Source organism: Lepisma saccharinum, chromosome 3 (genome assembly GCF_977018435.1).
Source record: "Lepisma saccharinum chromosome 3, izLepSacc3.1, whole genome shotgun sequence".
Classification (NCBI taxonomy): Eukaryota; Metazoa; Arthropoda; class Insecta; order Zygentoma; family Lepismatidae; genus Lepisma; species Lepisma saccharinum.
The window spans coordinates 136,561,693-136,580,174 of record NC_139231.1 but is presented as its reverse complement, the minus strand read 5'-3'; the positions used below and the strand labels follow the sequence as shown (position 1 = coordinate 136,580,174).

The following is an 18,482-nucleotide window of genomic DNA, read 5'->3' as shown; positions in this document are numbered from 1 at the left end:
CTGAAAAGAAAATACATACATAAGAACTGGTTTCCTGGAAAAGTGAGAACTTTATTTCAGTATATTAATATGCTACCACTCCAACCTCCATGGTGGAGTTGTTAGCACAGCATGCTACAATGTCAGGGATCCTGGGTTCAAATCCCATTCTGGGCATGGGTGCTCTTTGTGAGTGTCACTTCCCAAGTAAACAAAAGTGGTTGGCCCAACATTGGCGAAACGTAAGAACATACCATTGGGCAATGGTAATTTTGGCCATGGTTCCAACATTGGGCCAACGTGTGGTTTTTACGTTGTGCTAACGTGTGGTTTTTACGTTGCGCCAACGTGTGGTTTTTACGTTGGACCAACGTACTGAAAACTAAATAAAGAATGGATAGGTTTGTGTTCTAATATATATATATATATATATGCCTGGTATGCAGAGTGGAGAGAACATCAGGGATCTCAACACACCAAGGAATACATACCAGAGGTCCAAGTCCGATCATACAAATCTTATATAAAACCCACAAAGGGACTAACACACTACATTACGGGGCATGGTCCTTACAGAAGTTATTTAAAGAGATTTGGTCTTGGCACCAGTGTCCAACTTGCAAGACATTAGATACACCTGAACATGCCTTGATTTCATTGCACAAAATTCCAGGATACCCGGATCAGGAAATTGAGGGCTAATCTTTAACAGGATGTATTGCATCTAACAATGACTGATCGAACAATATTTTGTATAGTAAATAAGTTGGCTGAAATAATTTCAAGCAATGAAGAGCTTGAATACAGAACCTCAAGAAGGGTGCCCGGAAATAGCCAACCAAATCCTGGGAAACCAGTGACAGAGAGAACTAAGAAGATCTACAAGAAGACATGAGAGGACTGACGCTGAATCTTTGGACTCAGAAGAGGAGGATCCTGATGGTAATATCAAGTTCTATGAGGATGGACCTACTTCTATAAATAGAAGAAGATACTACATAACTGCACTCAGAAAGAGACCAACTGGAATGGAATGAATCCAAATTGTCAGAGATTTCCACAGACACCTCCAGGCTGAAGAAAGAAGGTGATACCAAATACAGAACACCTAATTATACTGGATAGTTCATCACCCCAGTACCCATATAACCTATTGTTTTATTCCTACATAAATGTATTATATACATGCATACTCTATGTGATTAAAAGTATCCGGACACACCGCAAAACGTTTGTTTACCATAGAGGGCGACACAGTACTGCCATCTACAGCATGGAACACATAGTCAGTGAACTCAGTAGTCTACAGACAGTGTGAGACAGCAGTATGAGATGGTCTGAGGAACTCACAGACTTTCAACATGGTCAGTTGGTTGGGTGCCACTTGTGTAGGAAGTCTGTGTGTGAGATTTCCACCCTCCTGAACATTCCACTGTCCACTGTTTCCAATGTTATAGTAAAGGGATGTGTACAACTCAAAAGCGTGCAGACCAACCTCCCATGTTGACCTCCAGAGACCATCGAGTGTTGAATAGGGGTCGTACAGCATTATCGTCAATCATCCATTGCCACCATCACACAGGAATTTCGAACTACATCAGGATGTACTCCAAGCACTATTACTGTTTTGTGCAAGATGCGGCAACTTGGTTTCCATGGCCGAGCAGCTGCCCATAAGTCAAACATCACACAGACAAATGCCAAACGCCGCCTCGTGTGTTGCAAGGAGTGTCGAAACTGGATCATAAAATAGTGGAAAACCGTTGTGTGGAGTGATGAATCACAGTACACAATGTGGCGATCCGATGGTAGGGTGTGGATGTGGCGAATGCCTGGTGAACGACATGTACCAGCCTGTATAGTGCCGACAGTGAAATTCGGAGGTGGCGGGGTTACAGTGTGGTCATGTTTCTCCTAGAGGGGGCTTGGCCCCCTTGTTGCTTTACATAGCAATGTCACGGCACAAGCTTACGTTGACAATTTAACAGCTTTCATGCTGCCTACCATCGAAGACCAGTTCGGGGATGACCATTGTGTCCTTCAACATGACCGAGCACCCGTCCATACTGCAGGGCGTGTGGGGGAGTGGTTTGACGACAACAACGTCCCACTAACGGACTGGCCTGCGCAGAGTCCTGATTTGAAACCCATAGAACATCTCTGGGGTGTTTTGGAATGCCGACTTCGTGCTAGATCACACCGATCCACATCAGTACCTCTTCTTAATTTGGCGCTCTACGAGGAATGGGCTGCCATTCCTCAGGAAACCTTCCGGCACCTGATTGAAAGTATGCCTGTGAAGAGTGAACGCTGTCATCAAGGCTAAGGGTGGGCCAACACTGTATTGACTGCCAGTGTTCCACGATGGAGGGTTGCCCAAACTTGTACTTTATTTTCAGGTGGGTGTCTGGATAATTCTGGTCACATAGAGTATATACATATCTTTTTGCTTATGTTTGTTTATCATCTAATTGTATTTTATATATACTTTCTCTTATTATATTACATATACTCAAGAAACTTATGAAGAACCAACATGAAAGTTCATTCGTCTTGGTTTTCATAAAGGTACCAAGACTCAAGTTTCACTTATACTCGTCTTATTCTATTCTCAATCATATTTCAAGAGGAGACAACAGTGGAATCCTTCTAACCCACTCCTTAAGTAATATCCCTTCTTACCAGGACACGAACGTCAAAAACTGCACTCAGTTTTTTGAAGAAAGAAGATCGTAAGCAAAGAAGAAAGAAGACAGTGAGAGGGTGAATAAAGAACGAGTGGTGAGTGGAGGCGGAGGATCCCACATTCGTGTCCTTTTATTCTAATATATACATAATTTATTGAGGCCAAATGTAAACAATAGTACAAATTATTTATGAAAAAAATACACAGCACTTCCTCAGTCACATGGTATATTTGTTTTCAAGTGGTAGCACAAAAACTTTTTGAGTTTGCTTATTTTTTTAGCATGAGAAAGTTGTTTTTAAAACTGATTTTGACTCACTTTTCCATGGTTGGGCAAATGTTGGCCCAACGCAAGACAAACGTCAATTTGCCAACGAATTTAAAGCCAACTTTTCCCACGTAAAAACTAATGTTGGCCCAACGGTTGTGGTTACTTGGGTTCATCAGTTTCATCATATCGTCACTCATCTTTGCGATTAGCCAAAAAGTGGCAGAAAAGCAAAGTAAATAAACCAAATTGATCAATAACTTGCTACCAGATCTTTCTTTCCCAGAAGTTGAGTAATGTAGACTGGGCTTCATAATACTAGAACACATTCTTACATTGTTTACTTCAAGATCATAGAGAACCTATATTAAACATTTGACAAATATTTTACACCATAATCCATCATAAACCCTGCACAAGCTATTCCGTAGATGTTGCAAATTTCACGACTACATAAAGCTGCCCATTATGACAATAATACTGTACTGTTCAGCTGCCCATAACTTGATTTGAGGCTGGGTGTGCCCCAGAGCTGCTTTATGCAGGGACAAGACCGGAAAAATTCTGACCTTAGATCACCCAGCCTCGGAGTTGAACTCTTGTGTCCCACGTGTCAGTCAGAAACCCTACTGACTAGGCCACTGTGGCTGTTCATTGTTTAATATAACTTTTCTTTATATTGCACATGATATATTTCTTCACACACTATTAGTTAGAAATTATTTAAATACGCAATACTTACCAACGTCTCTTGTTCTTAAACCAGTCTAGAAAATGGGAAAATAGAGGCAGTGGAACTTGATACACTGATCACATATCACCCAAAGAAAACCCAGCCTTGGCCCTCAAGTGGATTTTGCATTAGTTTAGTAGATGATCTTAAGAGATTCATAAATTTTAACTTCTAGATATAATAGGATAGTAGTGACCTTTCTCTTAATTCTTGCATATTGCAGACAATCTGAATTGTTGGACTTTGTTGGCAAATGGAGGTGCTCGATGGGTTGTTGAGGATCCCCCAGTAGGTTCTGATCCATTGCCGCTAGATCCTGTGTTTGACAACTTGACAGTGTGCTTTGCCACATCATACCAAGCATGTTTTAAGGAACAAATAATTCAGCTTTATTCGGCGGGGATCTGTCATAAAGTTATGGATGAAATGCAACCACGTATTGAAATTTCGGATTGGTAAGTATATGAATGAACAGTTACACAGTTGGAAAGCATGAATATGCGAATATGAAACTGCATCAAATGATGTCTGTCTCTATTCCTCATACACAGTGTATGCAAAATTTTTGAATTTTTGGAGGATGACAACACTGACACTTGAAAAAAAAAATTGCGTACAGTTTTTGTAATTCATATTTTATACAGTAGTATTTTGTGTTCTTACACCAAATTTGGGGTCTGTAGTCCTGTGGTCGTGCAGTTCAAGGTGCAAGATTTAGGCTCCAGCTACGGGATGCATACAGGTTCAAGTCTCCCAGGGGAAGTGCGCCACGTCCCAAGAGTAGCACCAGTCCGACTTAGGCCAGGGTAAAACATGAGATACTCAGGGCAACTAAAACTGAATAATAACCTTAAAGAATGAAAGGAAACGACTTATTTAACTCACTACTGAGAGTACAATACACCGTATATTCTTGTATCCTTAAATTACATTTGTCTGATACACGTAATCATATTTAAGCTGTCTATATATTTATACATATATATATCTTTCTTTGAGGGTATATCGACATCTATCTTCCAAAATGTCCTATTTGTTATCTACAGATAAACTTCTTCTTTTGATGAGGTCTGCTCTTCTTCAATACAGGACAGTATAAGGGCTCCTATAAGGGCTTATATATCAGCCATGAGCGCAACCATTCCCCCTGGCATGAACAAGGCCACCCAGTAACTGCCCCCCACCCTTCCGCAACCTATCCCTCCCACCCCACCCCACCCAACCCTACCCTGCCCTCCTACTCACAGTTTCGATGAGCCTGGTGATGGAACAGTGTTTTTTCTGTTCAACACACTATTTCTTCTATGATCGAGACCTGGCAACTCTACCAGATCTCCAACTTCCAGTTCAGTCTTTTTCTTACACCGAACATGCAGCGTTAGACTGCGAAAATTATAATTTTTCCACTGTCTGGTGAGTGTTTCCTTTCCCCTTCTTTGATTGTTATATATATAAAACATAGGAATAGGATGAGAAAAGGTGCCAGATGGGCGGATAAATACAAATGATGAAGGAGACAGTAAACACTTACCACACGAAAAGAAAAACGTTGATATTTCGTGAGCCAGGTCACATTTTAATTGGAGAAGAAAGAGGTTCACAGATTAACGAAGAATAGGACCACAGAATACTAACTGTAGCGTTGGTCCAATGTTGCCAGAGAAAGTTGGACGATAGGAAACAAATGTATGGTACTCTCACCAGTGTTTACTGCGTAGGGTGGGTGGTTTCGGGGAAGAAGGGAAAGGGTTATTGGTTGGCTAGGTTAAGTCCGGGAAGTATAGTGGCGTGCATGCCTGATATATAGGCCCTTTCCCATCGCCTGCAGAAAGATGTGTCTGAGGGGGGGGGGGGGAGTAAAAGATGGATTATAGCAACATGGAAACAGTTGTTGAAGGTGGTGTTATGGCTGTTGGTGTGGATAGCAACTGTGAAATCGGAGTTTTGGGCGGAGGAGCGATGGTTATTGATCCTAAGGTTCAAGTTGCCGCAGATTTTGAAGATCAGGGTATAGATGAGGTTGGATGAGTGGCAAGTGCCCTTGGGGTGAAGGGTGGGAGAGGTGATCAGTATGGGGCATAACTTCCTTTATGGTGTCACTTCGGTCTGAAATCTTCTGGTTTACTTGGAATTCAATCATAACAAGTTTTGAAATACTGCGATATTTTTTCATTCATGGAGGCTGACAGCATCTTTTAAGCATTATATTTATTTTTGTCAGTTAGAGGAGTGTGGAGTCGTAGTTAAGTACTAAACTAAACTCTGTGTTGCAACAGCTCTACAGCCAAGTCTGCCAAGGAGCATTTTATGTGACATGTGGCCAGTGGAAAAGTAGCTCCTTAATTGTCCTCATGATCCTGAGTCAACACTGAATAAAATACAATTTTTATAAGGAGTGAGAGAGAGTGTGTGAGGTGATCGGTCAGTCCAGCTAATCCATGTCTTTTCCTTGTTGCCCATAGTGGATTCACACACAAAATAACCTGCGCAGGCCAGCGACTCCTGTGCACCATACTACCATGTGGAAGGGAAGGGTAGAATGGAGCTTTCTTCCTTATGGCAGAAGTTTAAGGGATGAAGGGGAAGGTGCATGAAGAATTTTTGCTGAAGGTTATTTTGTTTCTGGTCACACTATATTGGCTTGTGGGTTTCTCTGAGAGCTTCTTTCTCACCAGATTCTTCTTACTCAGTCTAGGACCTGTCTTGGCTCAATTTTCTTTGTCGTATTTGCACAGCAATGGGTTCCTCTTGAGTTTGTTGCAGGATGTGAGGCAGTATATTTGCAGAATTCTTCTGAGGCAGCAATTAAGAAAGACTTGAGGCTTATGGAGATCTCGGTAGTCACTTTCCAGGTTTTGCAGCCACAGAGGAAGATCTGAGTTTGTTTCTAAGTGAGATTTCACAAGCCTTCCATACAACTGTACGAAGGTAGCATTTGTTTCTTGATGCAGTTCTTGACACCGTACTGCATAGGGCCTCCCCGATGGTGCAGTGGTAGCGTCGTCTCCTTGTAATCAAGGGGTTCTGGGTTCAATACCTGGTGGAGGCACATAGTGGTTCGGATCCCACTTTAAACTGTAGGTCCAGTCCCGATTAGCCTTACCGTGCATAAAGTGGACTTAAAAAAACACCAAATCAATCAAATCGATATGACACTGCCAATATACTGAAACTGATACAGGTTCAATATGTTCTCTGTTAATTTGGAATTTCCAATGTGGATCTGTGTAAATGTTGATTCGCATTCATTTCGTCGTCTTGCAATTGATGTTCATTCCTGCTTTGGCTCCTTCTTGTAAGCAAGTCAGTTTCTTCAGCTTCTTTTAACATTATTTCCAGTGGCGTATTCTCCCATCTTACCTGGTTTACTGCTGGTAAACTAACTTTTTTCACACATAGAAATTGCCAGAAAGTTTGAAGTTATGGGACTTCTGTTTTTATTTTACTTGCATGCTCGTATGGGTGTTTTATTTCTATTATATCTAATTAGTATATAATAAATATATACCATAAATAAGAACTGTTTAAGTAAACCAGGTCAAATTTTCAGAATACACCACTGCTACTGCTGCTTCTGATGCTTATGAAACAGAGATTGGTAGGTATGTTATTGTGGATGTACTTGAAATGAAAATATGAACATATCCTGGTGACAAACTCATTACAAAGCTTTGTAAAGATACATACACAAACAAACACAAATATAATTATTGTAGTACCATTATTGAATCGTCAACTAGATCATACTACATCCATATATTCTGTCATTTCCTGATCACTTTAATCAAGAACCTGGACACATGACTATATCATCTTCATTTTTCCACTGTGCCAAGTGTATCCACATTGGTGGCCAAGTCCATAGAGCAGTCGACTCATGATATTGCTACTGAGAATACCATTTTAGAGGCCTGGTCAGGGTATTGTCATTCATTTGTGAATGTCAAATCACAATTTAACCTTATCATCATTAGCTAAAAGTGGTAGTAAAGTGGCTAAAATACAAAGAAATACAATTTTTTTTCTGTGCCAAGCATGATTCCGTTGCATGGGTACAACAGCATGTAATTATTAATTAAACTAAACTTTGCATGTAACATTTTTGTTATAAAGTAGGAATTGTAGCTTCTCTGGAGATGTGATTCAAACAAGTGCTCCGAGTTGAAAAGATTCTCTTGGGCTATCGACCTGGTGAGTTGTGGAGAAGATTCCAAGGTTTCCAGACCTCGCATGGCCGATAGCCCGAGAGAATATTTTCATCATTCGTTGCCAGGAAAGCTCCAAGACTTACTTCAAGTGCTCTCTGGTTACCAGCCAGGTTAAATTGGCATTAGCGTCCAACATTTCGAGTGCATACACAGAATATTGATTGAAGACAAGGGTGAGATTAAATGTGTGTGTGTGTTAATAGGCCCTGTCTTGTCATTGGTTCATTCTGTATCCTGGTGCAAGAGCGATTCAGAGTGAACCTGTCACAAAACAAGCTCTAAGCTCCGCCTCTTAACACACACATATTTAAGCTCACCCTTGTCCATATTCAACATTACCTAAAGATGAGAGCAATGTATGCCCTCAAAACGTTGGACGCTAATGCTGATTTAACCTGACTGGTAACCCGAGAAAACTTGTTCGAATTTTTGTTACAGTTTCTGGAACTGAAATACTTTTGTATGTTCTTGTTGTAGGTATGCTGGTCGCTTTGACTGTGGATGTGTATACGATTTTAAAGTCACTTTATTAAGTGCTACAAAAGAGCCCATCGTTGATTATGATCATCGAGCTTCTATTAAGCAGTGGGAAGGGAAGGACTGGCATAAGGTAGGCTATTTTCATAAAATGTGTGCTGAACATAAAAAAAGAGAAAAGTTGTAATTGTTCTTTTTGGCCCTTTGAATTTTCAAGAGAGATACACACTTGGCCATTTATTAGCATGAGGGGTCTAAGGGGGTGACCCTTCCACATAGTACACCCAAATGTCGGCCTCACTTCCACATAGTACACCCTGGCCTGCATTTTGCAGACTAACGAGGCTCTGGTGTCTGGATCTATGGCCAGTATAATTCTCTGTTGGGCTGTGTTTTGTCCATATATGTGCTGAGTGCCCCTTATGGCCTCGGGTTTTGACCCAAGTAAGAATACTTTAATCCTGAGACACATGTATTTTAGTTAATGATAAGGGGCTGGGCTCTGTTTAATGTGATGGGTGCAGTATAGCCTAAGTGTTGACACACCAAGAATTTTCAATTCAATGAATCAATCATTTCTTGCCATGAATAATAATATTTCCAAAATTCCCATGCTCAATGAAATGAACTTGAAATCCAACACTGACACCTCAGTAACACATTAATTGTACATCTCAGGATTTCATTGCCATGTTCGTGCTTTTTGATCTTTCTTCATTCACCTTCATCGTTATGATTAACCTAAAGAAGGAGAAAAGCAAGTGAATTCGAAAGCAATAATACTATTAACATTTTTATGTGCCTTTAAGTGGCTTCTTGAAGCAAATGGTTGTTTTTTTACCCATGGGTAGATTCACATACGGGTCAATCCATATGAAGTGGTACAACATGCTTGCTTGACCATTTTTAAAAACATTTATTTTTTGTATGGTGTGAGCCTCATATGTTGACAGTTCAAAACCGCTGTTATTTTATTTTTACTATCACCGATTTGAAGATGGCAGGCATTTTTTTATCATGGCACGCGTCATATTCTCCATTCGTAAGCATCAGTGGCAACTTTTTTATCTCGGCTCTGGTAAGTCCTACGACAATGAGACAAAATCTGTGATGTTAAGCACATTATAGGCTACAATTATATTTGTGTGAAATTTTCTAAATATGATTCCTTTATAATAAATTTTAAGGTCAAAATTGTGTATTTTAATCGTGCAAAATGACATTTTTGGACACTTTTAGACTTTTTTTTAAAGGGGGAAGACAGTTCGTTTGACACTTGAATATTTTTGTGTGGTGTACCTGTGTACCAATAGTGTGTAATAGTGTGTGTCAAAATTATTTGAAGCTTTGAACACGATTCCGATGACCTCCATCAGTTGTAGTACGCATTCTCTCACATACGCTGAGAGTTCTTCAAAAATAAATAAATGGTGGGTTGCCACCGGCCCTATACGTAGGCCGAATAAATTCCGACCAGAGCCGGATTCGAACCTACGCCATCCCGCAGCGAACGATCTAAAGATGAGTGAACGCCTTAACCCGCTCGGCTACGGAGGAGGACTGAGAGTTCTTCAGCTGTTTTTTTTTTTTTTTTGTTTGTTTTTGTTTTTTTATGAGCATGAAAAGCCCAAGATCGCACAGTACTCATGTCTACGCATTCATCCCTATAAAATGCCTTGAGTCTCAGATGAATATCAATTTGTAGCACATTTTCTGTGGTTAGATACTCGATCACGGCACGGAACTTCCGGTGCTCAACCGACATTTCTTGGTTACATGCTGCCATTTTCCTTGCTATAGTTCAGCACGCCCTGGCAATAGAAGTTTGAAACCTTCAATGGAGAAACGAGAAAGTCTTTTTAGTGGAATGTATGGTTACTCAAAATCCAAAATGCATTTACAAGGTAACCAAAAAAATAAAAACGTAGGAAGCTTTACTTTTCAGCATGCCCTAGTATATATACTTTATTGCAGAGCCATTTCAGGATTGTAATGTTGTTGATTGACATTCCAAATTACAGTTTGCAGAATTTTAACACAAAATGTTAATAAGAAATTAAATTAGGCATACCATATTTAATGCAAATCATTGAATTTTTCACGAGATTTGTATCTCTAACCAATTGAATATCAAACTCAAAATTTTTACTGAAGTTACTTATCATGGAATACTGTATTGTGTACAATTTTCAGATTTTTAAACAACTGCCCACCAGAGATATTTAACCCTGAACTTTTAATTTTTTTAACAAAAAGTACATGTTTATGACCCTGTAGAAAAAAAAATATTAGTCTCAAGCTTCAAATAATTTTGACATACTCTATTGGTACGTAGGTACTTGCACAAAAAATTCAAGTGTCAAACGAACTGCCTTCCCGCTAAAAAAATGTCCAAAAATGTCATTTTGCACGATTAAAATACACAATTTTGACCTTAAAATTTCTTATGAAGGAATAGTATTTAGAAATTACACACAAATATAATTGTAGCTTATAATGTGCTTAACATCACAGATTTTGTCTCATTGTTGTAAGACATCCCTGAGCTGAGATAAAAATGTTGCCGCTGATGCTTACGGATGGAAGAAAATTATGCACGCCATGATAAAAAAAATGCCCGTTATCTTCAAATCGGTGATAGTAAAAATAAAATAACAGTGGTTCTGAACTGTGAACATGTGAGGCTCACACCACACAAAAAGTAAACCTTTTTAAAAATGGTCAAGCAACCATTTTGTACCACTTCATATGGATCGAACCATACATGAACATATGTATAAAGTGTTTTTCTTTTCAATATTATATTTTTTAATTGATGTATGTAAAACTCAGTCATTCTTAATGATAATAGAATTTGTGCAGTGGAAAAGTCAATATTAATAGTTAGATTATCTAAATGATAGTAGTTTATTATCCCAAATTACAAAATAACTAAAATTGAATGACATTTAATGCAAAATTTATAATTGGAAAAAAATAGAACAACCCAACATTCATTTTATGAAACACCTAAGGTCTTGTCTGGACTTACTTGACAATTTATTTTCACAATTAAATGTCAGTTGCATTACTATCACATGACTCACCTTTATTAGACAAAGTCAGTCATATTTGCTAACCCAGAAATCTAGATAACTCGTGAGACTTGTATACAAATTTCTCATACTTGGAAATACATCCACCATGGCGTGAACTTCACAACATTGAAGAATCCATTATGCAGTCTTTACCAAAGCAGAACTTCACATAAATATAAAAGACACACATGTGGCTTATTTGTGAACTTAGAGAAATAAACTATAGAAGAAATATAAGTGAGTTGTCTACGAATTGCTGAGTTATTACTCCCAAGTAATGCTCAAAGTCCCCTTGGTGTTACAGCCTTCATCCATCCACTCTAAACATGATAATGATGCTGACGACGGTGTCCATAGACTACTAGAGTTAATTGATGTAAATCATGGGCCAAGAGTCAAAGAGTATGTGGAGGGAGTTTCATAAAAGTTAGCTCCACTGGTTGCTCTTTCATCTGTTAGTTATCAATGATCGTGATGCAATTCTCATGTCGGAAAATATAATGTAGATGTATTGAAAGCAACTTTTATCACATACTTTTTCCTTTAATGTCTGGATATCAGGGAGGGCTAGAAGCCTTGAAGATGAGTTTCTAACTATATTACAAATTATCATGTAAGATGTTTAATCCTGAAAAGGAAGTAAAATTAATTACCACTATACACTATTTAAAATAGATATTTGTGGGATTTCGGGGAAGGGGGCTTCAGCTCCCTTAGCCCTTCTCCTGGCTATGTGCCTGCTTGCCCTATGTGCTCAGTTTCACTGCTGGAAACTGCATTTGCAGGAGGAAACTGGTTGTTCCTGTCTTCTTTTCGTGCTGTGCCAGGCAGAGACGGTGTAGCTATATGAAGGGAATTTTCTCTTGGTGAAGGGAATCCAGGTCCAATGTTCATTGAAAGGGAAAATTTTATGAAAAATATCAAAATTGTCAAGTAATTAAAGTTGTTGGACTCCGGTTTTTATTTAACTTGCATGCCTGCATTGGTATTTTATTTCTATTATGTCTAACTTGTATAGATGGAGGAGGTATTCATTAAATATTATTGTGGTGAACCAGGTCAAATTTTCTGGATACTCCACTGTTTTTTATAGATTTGATGATCAGTTGTATTTTTCTTCTATGTAGATTAGTCATGTATTCCACGATTATGGTCCTGGTGTGAGGTATGTGCAGTTCTATCATGGAGGCATGGATACCCAGTTCTGGGCAGGCCATTTCGGAAGCAAAATGTCAGGAGCTTGTGTAAAGGTGGTGCTAGATCTTAAAACTGCGCAGGAGGAACAAGACCAACCGAGCGAAGTAGCCAACTCCTGATTTACGTAAGCTAAGACTGCAGAACTTTTGAAGTAATTTGTGATGCAATTTCTAATGGACTTAAAAGTCAAAGGTCTGATTATTTTCTTATATTTCAAGGTTGAGATATGTGTGTGAACTATACGTGATCAAATAAAGTGGCCCCTTTTAGCAGCTTCAGCCAAAGGAAGATATTGCTGTCAGCAAACAGACAAGGTTCAAGCTGAATGCTATCTTTATACATTATACCTGAATTTTCTATTGAGTGGGAAAATAATGAAATTTAAATTAAAGTTGATTAGCTAAGGCCACTTGTTATTAAATATGTATATATCTGTATGTGTACATTGTTAGTATTTTATGAATATATATTTAGCACAACTGTGATATTTGTAGCAAGCTGTTAATAAATTTGTTCTTCATATTGAAATTGAAAGTGCATTTTTTAAAATAATGTAGTGAGTTAATTGTTCAACTCATTTCCCCCTCTGTTTTTAATTAAACTGAACCTCTCGGGTTCTGAAATTCATAATTGTTGACATTTCTAACTCTGACAGCAAGTGCAAACTTGCAGCTACAGAAATATAATGCTATTTTTTAATACTCATATTTCAAAATTCTTGGATAAAGGAAATAGAAGAGATTTTATTTGGCAAAATTGAATGAAACCAACCTGTGTGGTATATTGTTTGATGTTCTGGATTTAAATTTAAGTTAAAGTTGCATTTGTAATTTGTTATTCTGATTCATGTTACGATCTTAGATATATATGTAGAAGTGGTCTCCCCAATGGCGTAGTAGTAACATTGTCATCTTGTAATCAAGGAGTCCTGGGTTCAATACCTGGTGGAGGCACATGGCACAGTGGTTCAGATCTCACTTTAAACTGTAGGTCCAATCCAGATTAGTTTTTCTGTGCATAAAGTGGACTTAAAACAACAATAATAATTCATATTTAGAACTAAAACTAAACTCTATGGTGTAACAGCCCTCTAAGGGTCAAGGTCTGCCAAGCAGCTTTCTTCATTGCCCAGTGTGTGTCATGGATAAAAATAATATTTTATGTTACAGTAAACTGTTTTAGCACATTTCATTTCCTTTTCTGCAACCTTTCACAATGTCTGATTTTTCATCTGGTTTTGAGTCAGTAGTGTCTTGCTGTGCAATAGTGTAAATATACAGGGTGTTACTAAAGTTAGTTTCCAACGCTTAGGAGGTGATTCTACAAGTGAAAATAAACACAAACATTCATGTGACGAAATGCCGAAAATGGCACCCTTTCGGAGTTATTGAAGTGGGAAAAAGTGTGAAAATTATGTTTACAAGGAAATAGTGGCACAACGGCCAACCATATGACCACGGCGAAGGGCGTTCCACAAAGAAATGCGGCATGCTCTATTAAAAAAAGCACATGGCAGATGTGTGAAGTTGATGCGCAAAGGAAGCAAATGGGTCTGTTGAAGTCATGGGGGTAGGGAAGGGTTTAGCGAGATGCATCCTATCCGAAGAGGGGATGGACCCTTTCAAACTCCAAAAGGTACGAGACATCTTACCTCAGGACTTTGACCCACGTATGGTGTTTTGTCAATGTTTTTTGCATCACATGGAAACTATCCCGAATTTTGTGAACAGGTTGTTGTGGACAGAAGAAGCAATGTTCACCAAAGCGGGCGTGCTCAATAGTTAAAATAGTTACGTTTGGGATTTTGCAAATCCCCCTGCAATTTTCGTCTCACACCATCAGCACAGGTTTGCGGTGTGTGTGGTGTGGGATAGCGCATGACGAGGGACATTGAATTTTTGCGATGGGCGAAATCGCGAAATGTGAAAAAAAGATGCAATTTTGAACATTCTGCACGTAACTACATCCCCAATGATGAAATATGCACGAGTTTTATTCGCGAAGTAATGCGAAATGTGTGCTTTTGCACGAAATGAATGCTTTTTCGCGAAATAACCGTGAAATATCATCAAATTAATTAGAAAACACGCAAAAACTGGCAATCGAGGTTGTGCGTGCAAACTGTCGATTTGTAATGAAACGATTGCCTAAAGTTTCCTACCACTTGCAGCTGAAGAACGTGTTATCTTCGATCACATCAGGAAGACACTGCAAATTGGGATTTCCCATGCACATAATCTCAGTTCGAAAACTTCGCTCCCTGTCAAGCTGCATTCCTTTCTTCCCCCAGAATGTCTACTCAACTTCCATAGTCCAAAACGTAAACAAACCTTGGAACTTCCAGTTCAACGCAGGTCTCCCTTATCGCACAATGCAAGGACAACGTTGCGTTCTGACGTCACCGGAGAATACTTTTACTGTTAGGCTAGATGCCTAAGTTGTTAGGTTTAGTTCTCTTATCATAATAGCATAAATAATTCATTTACAGTATATTTATGCGAAAAGAAAGAAGCAATCCTAACAACGTAGGCATTTCTCGTCAGACGTCAGAACACAAGGTTGTCCACACGTTGTGCGAAAAGGGAGACCCATCTCACGCCGTCAACAGCTGAGCAGACATCACCTGCAAACTGGCGTTGCTGGGGTGGTTCACATTCCCCCTGAAAATGAAGTAGGGTTTTACCTTTTGTATTCGAAGTCTATGCAAACAACTTTCTTATGAATCGCAAATATTTCATCCACTCACAGGTGAATGTGGAAGAGTGAGCAAAAATATATATACATATATGCACAGCGATACTTAGAACTGTGGTTAAGTGAAATTCTTCTTTTTTTTCAGTGCAATTACCAGTGGCAGTGATTTGGGGGGGGGGGGGGTCCCACTTTCTTTGCCCCAGCACTATGGCCTCTAAATACTAAGCCTTGTCTAGCAAGAAAAGTAAACTATCCTTGCCCCACCCAATCGCTGCTACTGGCAATTACAGTTGAAATCTCGAAGTATTTGTGTATGTGTACAGTATATAAAAATGAAGTAGTTTATCAATTTATAGCTCTTTTGTATGTTGTTCCCTCTCATGATGAAAAAGTGTGTGCCAATTTTTTTTTTTTCACTGCTGGTATATACCGCTGATCTAACATTTTATTTACCGCTCTCCTCAGTTTTTATTTACCATAAATTTGTCTCCCTACGCATGGCCATTTGATTGGGTCGTACATTTTCCCTGTTCTCCTGTGTGGTGGTACATTTCATGCATTTCTTCGTGATGTTTTGCCTGAACTGTCGGAGGACGTGCGCTTGGCACTAAGGCAAGGACTATGGTTCCAAACGATGGTGCACCACCACATTTCGACGACCAAAATGTGCGTCACTTCTTCAATGGCTTGTTCCACAATCGGTGTATTTTTAAGGGTTGGCCTGTGCTGTGGCCAGCAAGATCGCCGGACATCACTCCCCTGGACTTCTTTCAATGGGGAGAGATGAAACGCCTTGTACATGAAACACCTGTCGTGTCGGCTGAGGATCTCGTTGCACGCATTAATGTCGCCGCAGCGACGATAGCAGACACTGTGGGGTTGTTTGCTCGCACTAGACAATTGTTGATTCGTCGTTGTCATCTCTGTGTGGAAGTTAATGGCAGACAGTTTGAACATCGTCTGTGATGTGGTTCCCTCAGCACCTCCACTCTGCACACAGTGAACATGTCGACACACATGCAACCATCTTTGTTTTTCTACGTAATGGTGATGTCCACAACAGATATTCGCTTTCTTCGTAGTTGTCAGTCTCCACATATCACTTTCCGTGGATAACACATCTCGCGAAACCCTTCCCTACCCCCATGACTTCAACAGACCCATTCGCTTCCTTTGGGAAATCCCTTGTGCATCAACTTCACACATCTGCCATGTGCTTTTTTTAATAGAGCATGCCGCATTTCTTTGTGGAACGCCCTTCGCCGTGGTCATATGGTTGGCCGTTGTGCCATTATTTCCTTGTAAACATAATTTTCCCACTTTTTCCCACTTCAATAACTCCGAAAGGGTGCAATTTTCGGCATTTCGTCACATGAATGTTTGTGTTTATTTTCACTTGTAGAATCACCTCCTAAGCGTTGGAACCTAACTTTAGTAACACCCTGTATAATGCAAATCTAGTGCAGCATATTGACTTTCCATAGTCAAATCGTTGTCAAACTTGAGTCGGTAGATTAGAATATTAAAGGAATCACCAGCTTGTTAGCAAAATTCGTTAAGTGGTTCATTTTCAAACTCAACGCCAAAGACCCAGCCTGAGCATGGAAGTTGTTTGTGAGTGCACCTTCATCAATTTCATCTAGTCATCACTCATACTGATCATCACGATTAGCCAAAAGTGGCACAAAACTAGGGTTACCAGATCGCTGTAAGGGAAATGTAGGACACACAAGATTCTCAATAAATAATACGTATTTCTATAGAACACGTTAGAAAGTAGTTGTAAAATGACACTTTTTAGTTTTGAAAAAATGAATGCTTAATGAATTTTTAAATGCAAAATTTCAAAACTTGCAATCATACTAATCAATACATGATTTAAGTGATACTTCTCAGAGAAGTATCAAAATTTCATGTTTAGTCAAACTATATTTATATTAGAGTGGACAGTCGAGCTCTTTGAAATTGTAGGGACCAGTACCAAACATTTTACAGACTTTATGAAAAAAATAATTTCTCTCGTGAGTCTGTTGTGTTGATTGTAATGGAAGAACTCTCTCTCTCAACATTTGAATTATGACCTGTAATGGCAAACAAATATTCAGCAATTACTGTAATTTAAAATGGTTCCAGATGTTTCATCTTGTGTAGTTTTTAGATCAATAACAGGGTGTCTACCAAAATAACACATCCAGAATTCTTGACTTTTCTAGAACTTTTTTCCGTTTTTCTTAACTTTTATTTATTCGACCCCTACTTAGGTAAAGTTGGAAATTAGGAATTAAGAAATTAAATATTTATTTAATGAAAATCCCTACCAAAGAGCCAGTTAAGATAAAACCTGAAGCTGAATTTAAGAAGAGGATTAGATCTGCTTTCTCGTATTAATGTATCCTGAACTGTGTTTGGTAGCAAGCGAGGCTTTGCCATCTGGACTCGCAGCCAGTATAATCTTATGTGGGGCTTGTATCGGTTGTCCCTACATGTTTATCCATCTTATCGTAAAACCATTCATCCTCATCTTTGCGATTAGCCAGAGAGACAGAAAAAGTGAAGTAAAATAAACTAAATCAACCAATCAGTCATTATGATAGCAAGAATTCTTGACAACAAGAATAATTTGTTGAGTTTTTTAGTGACTTTCTTGACCTACTTGCTGATGTCTTGACTTCCATGACTTTCTTGACTGCTAGACACCCTGAATACCCCTGCTTTACAATCAAATTATATTGAATAAGAATGGCAAAACCTTGTTCCATCAGTATAAACCCTAATGCAAGAAATTCTGCTCAGGCATTGAACGGTGACATTATCAGAAAGTGGTCCCAAAACTTTGTTCATTAATTGCTTCGGTTTTGCCATTTGTTTAATAGCAGGACAAACTCTTTTCTTTTCTTTTTTTTGTGCAATGACTGAATCAAAATAAATTTCACTATTGAGTTTGGAAGCGCAGTCCATAGACTTGTAACTGTATGATATTTTTCTGTTAGGTATTTTCCTAATTAATATTATGCAACACTCAAAATGTAGGACATTTATGATATTTTTCAAATTCCTCCCAGATGCCGGACATAAGGCTAAAATGCAGGACATGTCCGGGAAAAACCGGACGTCTGGTAACCCTACACAAAACAGACATAAAATAACAAAATAAGGAAAGAAA

General features: G+C 38.9%; 1 protein-coding gene across 2 annotated transcripts in view; it reads left to right on the top strand.

Moving 5' to 3' along the window:
* Nucleotides 1-12,873, top strand: part of LOC145986021 (F-box only protein 6-like) — a 28,960-nt gene extending 16,087 nt beyond the window's left edge. Inside the window, exons 3-5 of one of the 2 annotated variants that reach the window (XM_083120193.1) lie at nucleotides 3,890-4,121; nucleotides 8,352-8,484; nucleotides 12,556-12,873. In XM_083120193.1, the coding sequence (XP_082976319.1) occupies nucleotides 3,890-4,121; nucleotides 8,352-8,484; nucleotides 12,556-12,744 (554 nt within the window). In that variant the 3' untranslated portion in view covers nucleotides 12,745-12,873. The remainder of the gene's footprint in view (nucleotides 1-3,889; nucleotides 4,122-8,351; nucleotides 8,485-12,555) is intronic. The other variant, XM_083120192.1, reaches the window with a different exon arrangement.
* Nucleotides 12,874-18,482: the final 5,609 nt, after the last annotated feature.